Here is a 19914-nt window from a genome sequence, read left to right as displayed (position 1 = left end):
GAAGGACTGCTCCACTTGAAGACCCCATTTTCTTCCAATCAATAGGTAATGTTCTTAATTTGTCTCCAACTTACTTCTTTTGCTCAATGGGTCAGCTAAACTAAATTTCAAACACTTATGACAAAGGTGAATGTGGATCCTCTATTTCCAGCCAAGCAAGTGCTGCAGCACAAGGCAAATGAGACAGTAACAGGTTATTAGTCACTCTTTTTCTGTAGACATGGGAGAAAAGCACCAATTCATCCCACACTGCCTCAGGTGAAGCCATATACCTCAAGCTGATGCAACCATTTTGTAGTCTCCACATTGGGATATTAACTCAGATCTGGATACTGCAACATCAGGGCAGGATGGTTTGGGGACTGTTCTACTTTTCCCCATACCCTCTCAAGCTCTGCAACACCCAGCATGACAAAGCACCCTGCTGAATTCAAAAGCTTACATGTTTTTAATATTTTAGTGGTTCAACATATCATACAGATCTTTCTAATTGCCGTGTAATAATGTCACAACAGCTATTATCAATAGAACAGAGCACTTGGGATAAAAAACATGAAATTACTTACATTGTAGACAAAGAGACAAGTGTACTGAAGGCTCCTGGTGTGATTGTAGTAATTCGATTGTCATACAGAGAAAGTAGCCTTACTGAACTTAATCCTGTGAAGGTGTCATTATTCACACAACTGATCATGTTGCTCCTCAGCATCCTGAAAAGGTTTAAATCTAGAATTAGAGTTCTTATTTGAAATAGTAGAGGAAGAGGAAGAAGGAAAGTAATGTGTGAGTGAGTCAGCTGAAAAATAAAAAGGTGCTAGTTAAAAGTTCATCAATGAATAGCAATGGCCTTGACAATTTAATACATGCTGGTTTGGAAAAATAGGTTTTGGAAACTCATAATCTGAACTTCCTCGAATAGCTGAGTACCACTTCATAGCTACATGCCATCAAGTTGACTCTGACCTATGATGACCCAGTTAAAATTCTCTCAATGTCAAGTACTCAGAAGTGTTTTGCCAGTCTCTTCTTCTGGTGGTGCTCTGGCAACATAAAGCTTGCCTAAAACCACACAGATGACAGGCCATGTATTTCTATTTCAGTCCGAGGGCAAAACACTTATCTAAACCATTCACAGTGTGATGCAGAACTGTGTTGCTTCTCCTCAGTGATATCACAAGCACTATCCACTAGTGCTCTGTGGTGTGTAGAACAGCGGTGGATAATTTAGCCAAGGCAGCAGTCTCATTTCACAGCACAGAAGCATTTTCATACAGATTAAGAGCTAGGAAAATGTAGCTTCAGTGCAACAGAAACCTTAGCATACAGGAAACTAAACTGTATGCATTGCAACCCAGGAGTGTACAACCCTAGTGTACATTTATTGCACAGAAAAATTGTTATAAGTAAATGCCACCAACTTTTACTTTCTCATAAGTGTTTAAAAGTGGCAAAATTAACTTTAATGTGATAAAATGTGTATTCTTAATCCATAATTTAAGGAATATCTCGGTTGTGTAGAGGGATGAAGTGTGTGTGGAGAAAGGTATTCAAGGGCAGTTAGACGACCATAACTAACTCAAGCAAAGATCACAGAGGCAGTCAGAGCATGGTAGATCAGTGACTTTACAGAGATTTTATGGATACGTTAAGTATTAAGATCCCTGCCTTGTTCCTAATTAGACTCTTGACAAAGTTAGCAGTTGATTCACTGTTTCTGTGATCAAACACCTATCAGATATGCTTCCTATTGTCTTCACCTGATCTAAGAGGCAAATGACACAAGTTTTTCTTACCTTCACATTTTGCAAATCAGAATGCTTTATTTTGTGGTTGGTCCTCAGGAAGTAAACACGGGCTTAATAGCAAGTGTACAGGCATGAAGCTCTGGGGAATCTTTGTCACTGAGGTGGCACTGAGGCACAGTGCTAACAGCTTTTAATTCTAATCATAAACTATCTCATGTATTTTGCTTAAAAACTAGGGGTTTTTATACTTACAGTGTCTTGAGTCCTGTGAGACCTCTAAACATTCGTCCATGCACAGATTCCAACTGATTCCCAGTCAACATCAGTTCTTGCACTCCTGTTGCCCCATCAAAAGTGCCTTCACGGATCTCTTTGATCTTGTTGTTACTCAGATTTCTGAAATGGAAAACAAACTTGACATTAGACAGGCAATATTATTGAACAAGACTAAATTCTTCCCAGAACACAAATGTAGGAATGTTTATACTGGACAGTGAAGCTGCAAACAATAGTTGTAACAGAGATTTTAAAAAGATAGAGTTGAGATACTTCCTGCTCCCCAAATTGTCCTATTTTCAATTCTTTTTGCTGTTTCCAGTATTTAAAAGGTATCTGTTGTTTTAAAATTGAGAATGGTGTAACAGTGTAGGATAAGCCCTCTGTACTTTGCCATTTTTATGAGCACATCAGCTTATAACTCCAAGGGCATGCCAGCATAATCCTGTAACTGGCACCATGTTGGCACAGTTACTAAGTTGTTCCCAACCTAAGTATCTGCTTTTCTTTAAATTAGGTCAGAGTGGAAGTTATATGTCTTCCTGACCATTTTTGTTTCTGGCACGAACCCTGAGGAAGCAAAGATTCTGAACATTTTTTTTGAACAGAAGAATTAAACCTGGGGTGTGTAAAATTCTCCTCATACAATGGGTGCCTTCCATCTTGTTTTGGCAGATAATTCTTTTCTTTTCTTTTTTAACTCAGAAATTATTCCTGCCTTCATGGGGAGGAAGTACTGTAGCCCCTAAGTTCCCACAATATAGGTTGTACACTAAAACCTGGTCATCTGTTTATAAAACCATATGCTTGTTTTTTTAACTATTTTTTTAAAAAATAAATGTAGTATCTACTGTTTGATTGCAAATTTTTAAAAAGTCTATAATATCCAATAACAGCAATCTCAAATTCTTCAACTTCCAGTCAACTTAGAATCTTATTTGTTATATTTCAATTTAATGTTTATTATACTGTACTTTAATTTGTTCTCATTTTGCAGAGCAGCCTAGTGTTGTCCCAGTCATTCTACACAGAAGCAAATAATTTTGCATTCCCTAAACTGAGAATTCAGTAGTACTGAGAATGTATGTAGTCGGCATTAAGGAGGAGGAGAGGAGGAAGAAGAAGAAAGAGGAGGAGGAGGAACAAAGAATTAAAATATTGAAAAGCTGTCAACCACCCTTGTCTTGTTAACCTCGACGGCATTAAGGTAGGATTTTTGGTGTTTTCAGACGGGCTAAGCTATACTATATTTAGTGGGAATCTAATGATAAATGTTATATAACTGTACTAAAACGGTGAAAAACCCCAAGTGTTCAAAAGCAAATGTCAGAAAATAAAACAGAGCTCTAACTGCAGATTAAGGATCTTAAGAGGTGGGAAGATGACATAGAATTAGAAACAAGAAATAAAAACGGAGGTGAGATAGTCAAGGGATAAAAATTTGAGAGAAGAAATACATCCTCAGTTGTTGCTTAAAAATAAACAGATTTCACCCAACCACAAAACTGGTTATATTTTGAATACTATTGCAAAAGATTCAAGGCAAATATGCCTGGTTTATGTGTAACATAAAGTCTATTCTCTGCAATCATCACAACCGTGTGGAAGTAATTTTGGAGACTGGGGTTAGGGTTAGGCTGTGCATGAGTAACTGGTAGTCTGGTTTCTGTTTCTTGAATAGCGAGACAGCCTGGCTGAGCAGCTTGTGACCCATCACCTCTCTTGAAGTCTGAGTCAACAAAAGAAGGAGGCAGCAGCCACAAGAAAATCCAAAAACAATCACAATAATGTATATGTTTTCTCTTTTTCTGGCCTCTTAGTGTAGCTCCATGCATTTTACTTCACTCCATAATATGAAGATTAGACTTTATGTTTCACGTCAGGAACAGTTTAGATACAGTGTAACGACAGATGAATTCAATCTGGTGTTGAGATATTGTCTGATGAAAACATTAGTTAAGCATTTCTTCTTGAACTCGCGGATGACACAAGTATTCCACTTCCCCCTTTTTAATGGCAGTGTCTTTCTGTCTTGTGATCAGAGCCACTGAGGGTCACTTACTCGTTATACTTTTAAAAGAATCAAGCATTCTTGTGAACCACATCCGTATCAGAGGACACAAGCAAAAACACAGTCCAAAATGTCTTGTCATGTTTGTGGATTAGCATGAGAGGCTCTTCTCCTCCTTCCATTTTTACATCATCTCTCTGCAATGGCCAAAGAGATGCAAAGAATTTCTGAGACCTCCAGAGCAGACTGGAAGGCCCACTGAGGGGAAGGAAACCAGCCCCTCTCTGTTCTTCTGCAGGAAGACATTCAATCCAATCAAACCGGATGGTTAATAAGGGTGGAGGAGGTAACTCCACCACTCTTTTTGTTCCATCTGTGCTGTTTTAACACTAGCATGGAGCTTCCTTCAAAACCAGAAGTGAGTGGAAGTCACTTTGGGGGGCAGGGAAGTACCCAGGGCCCAAAACAACTTGGGGAAGAGGAAGCTCAGAAACCCCATGAACTAGACGATGCAATGCAGTTTTTCCTAGGTGATGCTGTTGCTGCTGTTGCTGTTGCTGCCATTATGGCTAGGGGCTTTTGGATAATCAGGGACCATATATGTGCCCCTAGGATGGCTGCATGTACACCTCATTTTGCCTACTCTTATTTTACAGTCTGAATCATGAGAAAGTGCCTGTGCTTTAAAATGTAGAGGGACAACTTTTAGTTTATTCATATCTTCTGGATCAACAAAGATATATCAACCCAACAAAATGGCAGGAGGAAAAAGAGCATATGTGAGTCCTGTTCCCTGAAATCAAGTGCTACAAGAGAAGGTATTATGATGCAGCACCTCAACATTATCAGCAGTTGGGCACACAGTATGAGAAACACAGTGAATAAAGGAAACAGAGGCTGTTACATGATGAGAAAGAATACGAGTACGGGGACATGCACTAGGAGAATATCTCTGACTTAGGGGTCAGTTTTTGCGCATTTCCGTTAGGGAAATCAGTTTTGTATGTGCAGAAGAGACTTTCCACCAGGACACCTTGGGTTACAAAGTCACCTTCATGGCTTTGCAGCTATTGCTGTTAGCCTGTAGCACCAATGGAAAACACTCAGCTGTTTCAAGCTGGTGATATGCATACCAATGCTGACATATTGAATCTAGTCCCAGCTGGCTGTAGATGCACTAGGACACTCAAGAGCTGATACAGAGTGAATGCAGAATTTCATGGATGCTTTTCATACCAAACAGAGAAACGTTTCTCATGTCTGCCAGAGGCTGAGATAATTAACTACACAGTACTAACAAATTAATATTTGATTCAGGATGAGATCAGGTGATAAACACTATTACTCAAGCAGAAACACTTGATTAGATGGAACATGTTCACACAAATATATCTGTTTCATGGCAAGGAGTACAATCATGTTCAAAATTGTCAATGACACTAAATGCCCTACATTTTGCCAATGTTTTACAGAAGCAGTGCTATGGCAGGCTTTCATAAGCACATGAAATGTTTCCCATATGCAAATCAGCTTTGTACGATGATATTCAGAGAATCTTTTCCTCCTAAATACATGCTGTTCACATTCATTAGAGGCAAGCATTAAATGGCTTTTCAGTATTCATGATGAACTATCATGTAGATTTCTACCAAGGGACTTCTTAAGAGCAGGCACAGTTGACCCTGAAATCAATTGTGTCAATGAATCCTTTGGGACCACTTAAACACAAGACTTATTGACAGAACAGACAAAGGCTCCAAGAGAAAGCTACCCCAATGTGCTGTTATTGCATACCAATAATGTTTTAAGGTGTTTTATTGAATAGGCATCGATTTGGCTTTTTTGCTACAGTGGACAGAGAAAACAAGGAGAACAGCTGAAGTTTAATTTTCACAGACAGGTCTAAATTAGTATGTTGCCATAGAAAAGACTGTAGGTGGAGAAGACTACTTTCAGGAACAACAGAAGGTGTCAGAAACTGCATGCAATGGAATGCAGTCTGTATTGGATTTCACTGTTTTTGCTGAATTTTATTGAATTTCTGTGCTTTACTTTGTAAACCACTCTGAGCACATTGTTAAGAAAGGCTAATAAATGATTTTGCCTTCCACTTTTAAAAAGCTTGATAAATATTGATGACAACCAACCCCCACCCAACTTGTGTGTGCCTTAGAAACCCTATAGATTTATTGCTCCCAGAAAAGTTCCCCTTTCATATGCAAGGTAAAAGAGAAAAAAAGGAATGCACTGCACTGTGGGCATTTTACAAGATCTGTGGAATGATTTCTTGGAACTCTGCATTTAATAAGTCAAAACAACAACAGCAATGTGTCTGGGGCATTAGATTCTAATTTGCAAAATGGAATTCAAAATTCCAGATGAGATGAGGGTGGCAGGAACAAAGCTAATCCACAAATTTTAGGGGGGAAAAACACATAGTAAACAGGGAAGTCCTTTCCAGTCAAATCTGGCTGTTAACACTGCAATGCAGAACAGAAAATATCCTTTTAAAAATGGGGGCAAATCCCAGCATACTAAGAATTATAAAAAAATACTTTCAGATAACAAAGGGGAAAAAAGATACGAGAGAGAGAAAGCTTTCTGTAAGAGTGTATAAAGAATCTTAGTTCTTTGTGAGACTATATGGAAAATCAGAATGAGCCAACTTTTATGATGAACTGCAAGGCACTGTTACCTCTTGCTGCGACAACCCAGACATCTGAACTGCACCTGTATGATTAGATCCTCATCTTCTGCCAAGAATCGGGCACAGATGATTTACAGCTTCATAGAGACATAAAACGCTAAAAGGATATATGGCTGTTCCACACTATACTTATGGAAAAACAATGTACTTATGGAAAAACATAGTCCTTACACATTCACATGCAAAAAGGAGTACACAGGCATGACCTGATTGTTAAAATTTCTCATGAAATAAATGAGGGACTTAATTAACAAATATGTTTCCATGAACTAGAGTTGTAAAGGTTTATTTGACTTAGATTTTTCCACTCAATATTTCTGAAACCCAATTTGGAGTGTTTTGACTTATTCTGGGCATCATGTACAGAAGTGCAGATTTATGGAGTATGTAAGTCACTCTCTTACTCTGGAGAACAGGTTCTGCTAAACACCATCAGCATACTTGCTGGACTAGAATTGAGAAAAGGGATTTAAGCCAGACTTGGGAGCAAAACCTTCCATAGGCAGAACGGAATAGTGTGCTCCAGATGTTTAGTTATTTGTGGACATGTGGAAGGAGGAAAAAATGATTTCAGTACTTAAATATACCAGCAATATGGACTCCTACCCATTTAACTTAGGCAGCCGGTATAGCGAACTCAATAGTAGTAGATTCTGGATTGGTTCCATATGTGAATATAGCCCAGGAAGCTCAAATAGGAGATTACAAAATCCAACCTGCTCTTATCACAGCCTTAACAAAAATCTAACTCATGAAACAGATACTTTTCCACAATCCAGGCAACAAACTGGGTGAGACCTAGTCTAGGGACTAAATCACATGTTCAAATAATGGGGTGGTATACAAATGTAAGAAATAAAATAAAATAAAATAAATATTTCAGTAGAGAAAGATATAATATATGTTTAGGGAACAGAGCGTATGCCATATTGCACAGGTATTCTTTTCGTTATAAGAAATCGTAATAAGAAAAGTGAATCAACAGTTGAAAAGAACAGAAGCTACCCAATCAAACATATAGCAGAGAGAGAGAGAGAGAGAGAGAGAGAGAGAGAGAGAGAGAGATTAGAAGTAGGCAATTTGAAGCCTAGAAACAAATGTATAGGCCAAATAAAAAGCTTCCTGATAAAAACTGCATTCAAAATTTTAAGTCAAGTTGCAATCGTAATGGAACAGTGGAAATATAAATGATGAGGTCAATGACCATGATAAAGACGATGATGATGATGCTATCGTACCAAAGGCTTTCAAGGCAATGCACAAGAGGAAAATTCACATAAAAAAGGATAAAAGCTGAAATTCAGTAGTAAATCACAACTAAAGGTATGATGGAGCAAGGGAGTCTTTACTAAATCATCTGAAGAGGAAACAGAGAAAGTCAATCTGGCCTCCTTAAGCAGGGAGTTCCATAATCAGGATGTTGCTATGGAAATGGGCTCCGTCCTCAGTGCGTTTTAACCTTGCTTCTTGTTTTGAAGACACCTTGAATCTATATTGTTGTGACACTTGATATGTCATCAAGTCAGAACCGACTTACAGCCATCCAAATAGTGCTTTCAAGGTAACCGAGATATTCAAGGAGGGGTTTTATGCCTTCAGTGAGCTTTCCTGCTGAGAGGGGATTTGAACACAGGCCCTTGAGTTCTAGTCTGTCACTGTATCCTCTGCACCATGTTGGGCATTAGGATCTACATTAGCCATTTCCCACATAATCTACTTAAAAACTGTTTCCAAAATTAAGCCTGGACGCAGAATACAAACCATTCAGATTTTAACAACAACAACAAACTTGTAATTATTAAAAGTTTGTCATTTATTCAGTTCCTATTAGAAGCTCAAGTAGTTCCCATTTTTTGGATAAGGAATAATTGGGTCTTCTCTGTGGAACTTGCATTAGGAAGTATATAACAGCACACTGTCAACTAGATTATCTGTGTATTTATTTGGAAGTAAGCAAGGATTTAATGCTATTTAAAACTGCAGCCTTTTTCTGTTTCATATATTGATTCATTGTTTCTCTATTAACAATTAAAAAGAAACTTACATTTTCCTTAGGCTTGGGAGCTTCTTGAAAATTCCAGTAGCTTCCAGAATGGAAATGTCATTATCATGTAATCGCCTAATGAGAAACAAAAGTAAAGGATGAAAAACAGCCTAGACTTCATGTATGTCAACATATACATTTGGGTCACATGTCTTAATGACAATAACAAAACTATAATCAGTAAAATGTGATGATTGGTGCACTGAGCTGAGATGCAGATTCCAGCTCCATCATACCTACAATGTTCACTAGATTATCTTGTGCTAGAAATTTTTCCCCATCTAACCTACTTCAAAGTGTTGTTTTGAAGAGCATTTGGGAGCTAAAACTATGTAAACTGCCTTGAGCAACTTGAAGGAAAGAAAAGATATAAAGGTAATTATATATATAGTTACCTTTATATCTTTTCTTTCCTCCAAGTTGCTCATACATATATATGCTCATGCCTAACATTCTTGATAAACACTTTGTGATTATTTTGTTTGTGAAATAACTCATTAATTTAATTGTCTTTTCCAGAGTTTCTTTGTTCCCATTATGTGGACGTTCCTCATATAAATTACTGTTCTGAATAAAAAGAAAAATATGCAATTGAATCAATGATTATTAAAAACTCAATTATTTTATGTATTTTATTTCTATTCTCCCTTTGTCTCAAAAAGGCTAAATAAAAACATAAGCTACTGAATTGAATACACATCACATTGTCCAATACAGAAAGTTGTACATTTACCTCAGAGCTGCTGTCAGCATTTGGCATTATGGAGCTGGTGCAAAGGTCCCCACCAGCTGGAATTACCTACCAACTACCTCTGGGCCTTCCCCCACTCTTGTAGGGTACAACTACCATTTGCTCATTCCATTTGCCCTTTTAATCTTTATTACTGTATGGGGGTAATGGTAAGTTCTAATTGCAGTCCTCAGGCACCCAACATTGCTTGGAGTATTGCTTCTGAACAACTTCTGCCAATTAAGCTCAGCAGGTTTCACTGACAGAGGTTCACTGCTAGAGAGCACTTTGTCAAGGACCACCAGAAAATCTGGAGCTAACCCTGATTTAAAGCAATAGTGGGCAACTTTGATGTGCCCCGGGATCAAACTCCCCACTCTGCTGTTATTCACATCATCCCTCTTAGTGAAAGTGGGACTGACTGAAAGTCCATTTCCAATTTCAACGATCAAGTAATTTTTTTAAAAAAAGAAGGTACATTCTGTATTTTAAAAGGAAAAACAGACCTCCTGAAGTTTTCAAGGACTGCAAAGCAAGGGTACATGATGGCGACAAACATCAGGCTACAATATGGTTTTGTATTGGAAGAACAGCACAGTATTCCCTTGATATTTCTGATGACATTTAAACATTACCAGCAAAATAAAGGGAAACCATATAATTATTTAGGTGATCATTGTATATCACTCTTGTCAGAAGGTCCATACTTACAAGTCTGTGGTATACTCTGGGAGGTGACTGGGAAGTCGTGTGATCTTCTGGTTAGAACAGTCTACGATGGTTCCCTCGCAGCGGCATTTTTCAGGACAGACAAGATCCATGAAGCAGTCTCCACTGAACTTACTCCTGTAGTCCTCTGAACCTGCAAAGTTGAAATGTTACCAGATAAATACTTACACAATAAAATGGCCACCATAGATGGAAGATGGAAAAGAGAGTACTTCTATTTAAAATAGCAACTCAGATTCATCTGAAAATTACATTATTCCTGAAAGTGTCTAGAGCAATTTGCTTCAACATATTTCTAGAAAATGGGGACCAGTCCTGTTTCTTGCAATTCTCATCCAGTGCCTTTTCCCCTTTGGACAAAATTTTCTTCAATTTAAAACTCACTAAATGGCAAATGGCATGTTACTACAGGTAGAGGCAAAAACTTGAGGTAGTCAATCAACATCAACATCTTCTCTCTCCCTCTGTAGGAATGATTAAAACCGATGAGCCTGCTTTGCAAAGATAAATATTTTAATAAACATGAGAACAGGGTGAAGGGGGAAAAGCATGAGTTGAAATAGTTTCCATTTAATCAGAAGAGGGACTGTCTACATTTTGCAAAAATTACAATTCAGCATGCCATTATATTACAACTGTCAGTTTGCTTTTGATTTGTTTTAATTTAATGCCTAACCAGTTTATACTCAACAAACCAATCTTTCCAGCTGTAAAAAAGAAAGAAAGAAAGAAAGAAAAAGAAAGAAAAGAAAAGAATTAACAAGGGGCTTAAACGTGATCCTTGCATTCGTGGCAGCCAAAGTATTAATGGATATGTAATCAAAGTTTTGCCAGCATACATCCAGTCAAGCAAGAGTTGCCCATTTACTTCATAGTTCATTATGGGAACAACTAAATATTCCTCTGAAATCATGTTATATCCAACCAACCTAACGAACCTAAGTGTTCTTAACTTTTCCAGGACTTCATAAGTCAGCTGTAATTGCAACATCTATTTGTCAATGCCAGATCCATTTATCTGAGAAACACTACCTATTTAGAAAGGACATTTTGAGGAGGCAAAGAACTGGGAGGGAGAGTCCTTCAATTAACCTGCAAGAAGACTCTGAAAAGGTCCTCAATAACAAGTTCGCATTTATACAGAGAGGCTTGAATTCATTTTGCCACTCCTGATATAGTTTGAGAACACTAGTACTTTCTATTGCTATAACCTCAAGAAGTACATGACATGCACATGTATGCAAAATCTGCAACACTCACAACACTCATTCTGGTGCTTACGGCAATAAATTGCATTACAGCAGGCTCATCAATCACGAGGATTTAGTGAGACAAATCTTACATAATGTCCATTTATTCAAATGAGGATACACCAACTATAACCTACTTTGCTACACTGAGCAAAATCCAGTTGCTCAGTGTAATAAATTGCAATAGAGTTGGCACCATAGAACCAAGGAGATTTGGTGAGTCAGTTCCTCCATATGTTCCATTGATTCAGATGGGCCTGAATCAATGGAAGTAAGCAAGTAAATTACCGTTAGAGTAGACCCATCTGAATCAATGAAACATGGAGTAGCTGACTCACCAAATCCTCATTCATTCAAGGGGGAGGCTACTCTATTGCAATTTACTATAGTGAGCAACAGGATTTTGGCTACTATGCTCCATGCAAGCATTGCAGATGAAACCATAAAATGTCTGTCCTTCAGAGGGTCATGTGTTCAGCAGCAGCTATCTGGATCTCTCTGAAAGAACTGTCCAACACTCATATTACACTGACTATAAGTTAATTTCCAGTAACAATTTAACACGCTGATAATAACTGTTAAAGGCCTAAATTTCTTGGCAGAAATCATTTAAAGGAACTTTTTCCTCTCTGATTATTACAACTTCCAGAATACACAAGGTTATAATATAGTTTGGCTTCCTACTGGCTGTTTTGTCTACCAAACTGTTTAATTTCAATCTGCAATTTGGTTGATATGTGGAATGCCATATAATTCACTTCTCCTCCTCCAATACAGGAGCCATGTACTTTGATCAAAAGCCAATGAACTGACAGTTTTCTGAGTGCCTGCAAGCCATTTGTTTCTAGAAATGATGACACACAGCTGATTTTACACTCATGGAGGTTTCACCTGATAATACCACATCTCCAGCTGCATTGTTTTGCTTACAGTTTCCATTTTGGAGAATAAGTACCTACTGCTCCCATGGCTTATAGCATCTGGCAAGAATGAATGTTGAACTTTTCTGCTTCTCCCTCCTCCTTCCCAAGCTTTGCCACATCCAGCCTAGTGAAGAATTCTCTTGGCCCCAAAAAACTTGCCTTTTTCTTTTAAAGAAATAAAGGTATTATCCAACTTTGCTCTTCTTGTTTCTCCTGTCCTTTCCAGCAATTTACAACGGACTTAGAGAACTGTTGTGTGGCAAAGAGGGTCTTTTAAACAGTTGCATCGCCCCACTGCTACTGCAGACAAATAGCTTGCTCTCCTTGATGGTTATTCAAAGGAAAAGCATTTTCATGTTCAAATTATAATGGAATCATAAAAGAGAAATTAAAACAAGGTTGTAATTCTGACCATTCTCCTGTGAAATTTAATTCCATTAAAATCAATAGGACGTGCTTCAGAGAAAATGTTTAGGATGAGAAGTTTAATATGAAATAAACCATTATTTCTCTTTTAGATTTTTTTTATCAAAGGAGGCAAAGTACCCCTTCAAATAAATGCTCTCTGGCCCCTTCCCTTGTTTTCCACAGTTATATGGAAAGTTTATTTGGTAATTTTGAACTGTTATGATTGAGTATAATGGCCAAAATCTATCAGGAGAAAAATGGTTTGAGAAAAGATAACATGTAGAAATTTTTCTTCTGTAGACTCCCCTTTGTACAGTCGGGCATAAGGCTGGTAAAGTGCCCTATTTGACTTTCATTGGACCACCCTTTTTGCTGTGTGCAGGCGAACCCTATGGGTGGTGCCTTGTTTGTATATTTCTATTACTCTTTGCAACTTACACTTTTATACGTTACACTTATTCTTGTTTATATCTAAGTAATATATGTTTGTAAGACATTGGACTGAAATCCCTATGATTCTTTTCATTTTGAAGAAACAACAAACTGTGAATACTCATCAGCAATATTTCCTTCTTATAGAAGTTTGAGTACTTCTTATAGGAGTTTGAGTAAGATGGCAGCCACTTCAAAACACCTTTGGATGAATCTGGTGCTATGTAGGAACAGAACACACCTTTGGACTTGTCCTTTGCCCAACACCTCAGGTAAAATCAGCAACCTCTACAGAAGTCTGAGCTTCAGTTGAAGAAGTTATGAGAAATGAGTTTAAACCAAAGCTAAGCTGCATACTTGCTGAATCAGCTCAAGCAATTATTTCAGTGCTTTAGTGAGTAGCGATAATTAAGAAACAGCACAACAAAATGAAGATAAAACAAAACTCTATCTTTCCCTTTCCTTATTGTATTTTGAAATCTCTTGTTTCCTAATAAATAACATCATGGGGGCAATAACAAATATGACACAAGAGATCATAAAGGAACACAAGGCACTGCATTTTCCCATGAAATGTATCACTAGCATAGCAAATGCCAAGAATGGAAAATAAAACAGATCCACCCAGAAGAAAACAATACACTCTCTTTCATCCTCATATTTAGCAAATGTGGGCCCAGAGCCAAATTAGATGAGGCAGGAGAGACTTGAATTCATTTTACTACTCTTGTGTCTGTCCCATTTATGAATATAATAGGAGATGGAGATTTTTGTTTTCACATGAAAAACAATGCATTGGCATAGAAAACCTTTATCTGCCTGACCCCACAGAGTTTTGTTGCTTCAAGCAGCTTTCTACCAACAAGCTTCGATATGGGAAGTAAGCCAGGCTGAGAGGCTGAGGGAGGGGGGAAGTGCTTCAAGCAATGGACAGGAGAGGACAACTGTTTGTTTAAAAAGCAAACCATTCACCCTCAACCTCTTAGATTGTATGTATGAATGAGATAGGCATAAAAACGAATCCATGTGGTTGCGCTATCAAATCTGCTTTGTTCCTTGGAAACAGACATGCTAATGATCACAGAGCAAAGCATGTAAACCACTCAATTTTGCACCAAATACTTGCTTGTCCATTGAATTTCACTTTCAATATATAGGCTTGAAGCCAAAGAACCTCACAAATACGGTACAGTAGTTCCTACGCAGAAAGCTGTAGGCTTGTGTTTGTCATACCATTCTCCTTGTACCTCCGCGCTACTTTTATTCTGAGCATATTATCTTGAGCACACCACATCTCACCTGATTTTGAGAGTTAAACAAGGTTGGCCCCTGAGTTAGTATTTAGATAGGAGACCACCGAAGAATATTGGGCATCTCTGGACAAGGTACAGAAAATCTTGCCTGAAACCTTGGAGAGCTTCTGCCAGTCAGAGCTGACAAACCTGGACCAGATGGGTCAAGGTACAGTATAAAGTATAAAGCAGCTTCCTATGTTCCTACACTCTTACATTGCAAATATCTCAGGGTACTATGAAGCGTTTCAAAAGTAGATGAAGTACTGCCAATGGTTGTGTATTTCATTGTTTTATGAAGTCTTTGTTATATTTTTATCTTTTCATTTAAACTATACTGATGTATTTTGAACTGAATTTTTATTATACTCTTTTATTAAAATAGTTTGCTTCTCAGCCTGACTGAGAACGGGTACACCATGCAAAGGACTTCACAGACATTCACAGTCCTTGGATACACTTGAGCAGCACTTTGGATCACACCCACAATTCTGTGGAAACTTTTTCTATTTATTTATTTATTTATTTATTTATTTATTTATTTATTTATTTATTTATTTATTTATTTATTTATTTATTTATTTATTTATTTATTTATTTATTTATTTATTTATTTATTTATTTATTTAAAGTATCTGTTTATCGCTTTTCTCATTAGCAGGGCTCCCAAGGCAATTCATATTTTGAAAAGTTTCACAAAAGTAGTATAACATTACCACCACCAGCAGCCAGCAGGACAATTCTGAATTATGGTAACCCTTCCCAGGGTTTTCTACGTATAGAACACTTGGGCATGTTTTATTCTTACCTTCTTCTAGCAGAGTCCTGGTAGCTTGCCTAAGGCTACATAGGCTGGCTCTTTCCCTACAATGCAGAGTGCGAAATCAAATTCTTGATCCCTGGCTCCAATGCCAATTATTCTATCTCACTGAACTACATTTAGGCTACATATCAAACAATGTATCATCTAGAAATTGAAGACATGTTGATACAGGATGGTAGATTTCAATTTTGGATCGTCGCCAAAGTATTGGAGCTTCATCTTCAGAATCTGTCCTTCCAGTGAGCACTCAGGATTGATTTCCTTTAGAATTGATAGATTTGTTCTCTTTGCAGTCCAGGGGACTCTCAAGAGCCTCTTCCAGCACCACAATTCAAAGGCATTAATACTTTGGCGGTCTGCTTCCTTTATGGTCCAGCTCTCACTTCCATACATCACGACAGGAAAAACCATAGATTTGACTATGAGGACCTTTGTCGGCAAGGTGATGTCTCTGCTTTTTAAGATGATGTCTAGGTTTGTCATCGCTTTCCTCCCAAGAAGCTGGCGTCTTTTAATTTTGTGGCTGCTGTCACCATCTGCAATGATCATGGAGCCCAAGAAAGTAAAATCTGTCACTGCCTCCATATCTTCCCCTTCTATTTCCCAGGAGGTGATGGAACCAGTGGCCATGATCTTAGTTTTTTTGATGTTGAGTTTTAGACCGTTTTTTGCACTCTCCTCTTTCACCCTCATTAAGAGGTTCTTTATTCCTCCTCACTTTCTGCCATCAGAGTGGTATCATCTGCATATTGGAGGTTGTTGATATTTCTTCCGGCAATCTTAATTCTGGTTTGGGATTCCTCCAGTCCAGCCTTCCACATGATGTATTCTGCATATAAGTTAAATAAGCTGCTGGACAGTATACAGCCTTGTCGTACTCCTTTCCCAATTTTGAACCATCAATTTTGGATAGGATACATAATTTGAACACAGCATATCTACCTTCAAACAAAGATTCTTAGAGATATTTGTACACATATTTGAATTGGTTGGGAAGATTCCTTATTTAAACAAAGGTTCCCAGAATACCTTCATCAACATGGCCCTGGGGAACACTTCCAAATTCTTTTAGTTTGTCAGAGCTGATACACCATAAACATACACTTTAAGCCATTAGAATGAAAGTAAATGCTCATAGCCATTACACGGGGGAAAAACAATGCTAAAATCATGGAAATTTATTGATTTTTTAAAATGCCTTATGAAAAATATGTTGTAGGTGATATTAATTAATTTGCCATCTCCCCCCCCCATGGGAACTGAAGGTTGCTCACAACAGCTAAAACTATACAGCAATCAAGTGTTTCAAAATACCATATAAGTACCATATTAAAAACAAACAGATAGTAAGATTAAAACCAAGGTTTAAAGTAATTTAAAAACATTTTTAAAAATACTTTTAAAATCTCCAAGTTTAATACACACACCATTCCTATGCAAGGATCCTATGATATTCCTATATTTGACATTGCAACGCGAGTCTGAAACTCTTATTTATACTATAGGGGGAAAAAAGCAAAATTTACCTAGTAGGAACATGGCATTTCTATTCTCATGCTTTATACAGGTGAAACAACAACAGCAGGAAAAATAAGAGTTTGCTTGTTAACTAAATATAGTCAAAATGCGTATATCAAAATTTTAAATGTGAATTAGCTGGAGAACCATGAAGTGTAAGGTGATAAACACCACATTCCACTGTGAAGCACTCTAAGTTACTCATCAGGCTGTAAGACATCAGCAATCAGCTGCCATTGAGAGGGAATTTACTATTTAACTTGAGCCTTGAGATTGCTTGGACAGGTGGCAGCTCTAACATGTTATTCTCATCAGGGAAACTAATGTGAAAACCAGCCATCTGGCTGCAGTACCGGCTATATGTGTCCATCCATCTCTACGTGCATTACTTTATCAACATGTTCCCACGAGGCTTTAAGTGGGTATGATATGATTGGAGAGTTATAACATTAAGGGCGATGTGAAAGGATTTCTCCAATTATAATAATTAAGGTTGGAAAACCCTACAGAGGAAAATAATATTATTTTGAGAACTTTAATGATGAAAAGGAGAAAAAAATTTTTTAATGAAAAACTATTCCAATCTAGGAAATCAATATTTAAGGCCATGCTGTTATTATCCTCTTTCCCTGAAAATAAGACCTAACTTGAAAATAAGCCCTAGTATGATTTTTCAGGATGCTCGTAATATAAGCCCTGCCCCAAAAATAAGCCCCAGTTACCAGTAAGTGAAACCTCGCCTTCCACCACTGTGCAGCAATCAGAAGAAGATGACGTGATTATATTTGAATAAACGTAGATTGTTGTACATGAAAGAAATAAAACATACCCTGAAAATAAGCCCTACTGCTTTTTTTGGAGCAAAAATTAATATAAGACCTTGTCTTATTTTCAGGGAAACACGGTACATGTCAAGTCTCTTGTGACCTATGGCAACCCTATGTATTAATGTCCACCAAAACTCCTGTTATTAACAGCCCTGCTCAGCCCTTGCAAACAGTTAAGGCTATACTGGTACACATACGCACACTCTCTATTTCAATTATGATTATTTTAATCTAAATGAGTGTTAAGAAACCTAGTTTTTATTGCCTTGGGTAAGATCATGTTTGATTGCTCAGTGAAACTATAGCTCAGTTCATTTTAATCTCATAGTCAATTCTTTTGCAATATTGTATTGCTCTTGGGGAAAAATGTGAAAGCAAAGGAGGATATTAGCTTTTTCACTGACTTTTCATGTGGCTATGCTAAAGAAAACAGACAACCCAGTTAATCCTTGTCAAGGATGATGAGAGAGTGAAGAGTTAACCTCAAGCTTTAGACAAAACAGAGTATAGATGAGCAACTGCCAAATTACCACATTATACACACAATCTCATGTATCTGGTAATTATTTTTATATGGTTGGGTTACATGGGTCTGTGTGTCTGTGTTATCAAGTCAATATCTAGAATTGACTTGTGCTATCAAGTCAATTCTAATATATGGCAACCTTTTCCAGGTAGTGAATACTCAGTAGTAGGTTACCATTCCCTTCTTCTGGGGACATCTTGGAACTATGCAATGGGCTCAAGGCCACACAGGCTGGCTCTTTTCCTAGGAGACACAGTGGGGAATCAAACTCCCAACCTCCGGCTCTGCAGCCAGATACCAAAACCACTGAGCTATCTAGCCAGCTAATTTTACATGGCTTTTCAAATTATTTCATTAAATCTTGGGTTTCCTTGGGTAGTTACCAGAAGCTCTTCCAAAAGATCAATAATGGAAGACAATTTTCCTTTAATAAATTAGCTTTTCCATCCTCTCCATCCGATTTTCTCCATAACATGCAGCCACAAGGCAGTGTCACGTATGTTTTGGGGCACAGTGAGTTAATGTGGGGTGATAGCAAAGACCACCAAAAGAGACAAACAAACCCATCAAATGACACACTGTAGTCAATTACTACTTTGTATGTGATAACCTATACTCATTCTAGCTGTCAGCATGAAGCATACCACTATGAAACATTGTGGCTTCCAGGACCCCCCTTTGGGAAAGTGTGTTTCAAGGAGAATGTGACAGTCATTAAAGTACAGTAGAGTGATTCTATGACTGAATACTAATTAGTTTAATACCAATATTTTTCTTAGGTATAAATCTAACATACAACACTACACTACACAAAATGCTGTCCCTCGTTCTGCTCGAAAGTGCAGACTATGCAGTACAGTATCCCAATACTGTGTCTTCCTTAGAATCTTCAGCTTACAAAGCTTACATCATTTATGGAATCACAATTCAAGTTAGAACATAATTTAATAAATGAACGAAATGCTCAATCTGTTCACTTTAAGAGGAGTTAGTATAACTTGTTACAGCTGTTTCACACATACACACACAAAGCTACTTACAAAAACACGCCATGAATTTTAAAATATATATATATATATTTAACCAATCAGTGAGTTTTACCACTGTGAGATTTCCCTTCAGGCTTCAAATTTTGTGGAACTTAGTTATCGTTCTCTTTACCATAAAGCCTTTTTTGCTGCACTTCCCCTGTCAAAACGAGGAAATCTCTCACCTTTTGATGCTTCTGAAAACAGTAGAAGTATCCCAGCATGCCATGCTGCAGGAAAGCACGGAGCCTTCCATGGTGCTTGACAGAACCATGTTCAATTTGTATTGTTCTACCACATGGTTAGATCAAGCACAAAGGAAAATCCCATTAACAGGCAGAGTCAGTGTTAGGCAGCCGCCAAAGAGAGAGGAGCGTTGAGAGGAAGCAGCATGGAGAAGCACAAGCTGGAGATTTCACTGTGAGCTGCTGTCCACTTCTCCCATGCATAAAAGAGCTGGAGTTCAAGAAGTCAAAACTTATTGCTACAAAGGCAAAAAAAAAAAAATACTCTATAGTATTAGCACAGACTGTTAGTGCATGAGAACAACCATCAGACTCTTTAGAAGAGGTAATTGTAACAACTGAAATCCAGTTAAAGACTTGCAGTTGATAGCTTTCAATAACCATTTAATAGATTAAACAC

At 37.7% G+C, this 19914-nt stretch overlaps 1 protein-coding gene across 2 annotated transcripts in view; it reads right to left on the bottom strand.

Moving 5' to 3' along the window:
- The window catches only part of SLIT3 (slit guidance ligand 3), a 595328-nt gene that overhangs the window by 141238 nt on the left and 434176 nt on the right, over window positions 1-19914 (bottom strand). For both annotated transcript variants that reach the window (XM_020780501.3, XM_078385818.1), the window contains 4 exons: window positions 10225-10375; window positions 8784-8858; window positions 1998-2141; window positions 567-710 (listed from right to left, as the gene is read on the bottom strand). In XM_020780501.3, the coding sequence (XP_020636160.3) occupies window positions 567-710; window positions 1998-2141; window positions 8784-8858; window positions 10225-10375 (514 nt within the window). The remainder of the gene's footprint in view (window positions 1-566; window positions 711-1997; window positions 2142-8783; window positions 8859-10224; window positions 10376-19914) is intronic.

This window comes from Pogona vitticeps, chromosome 2, assembly GCF_051106095.1.
Source record: "Pogona vitticeps strain Pit_001003342236 chromosome 2, PviZW2.1, whole genome shotgun sequence".
Lineage (NCBI taxonomy): Eukaryota > Metazoa > Chordata > Lepidosauria > Squamata > Agamidae > Pogona > Pogona vitticeps.
Note: the sequence above shows the minus strand (reverse complement) of the source record. Positions and strands in the feature narration are given on the sequence as shown.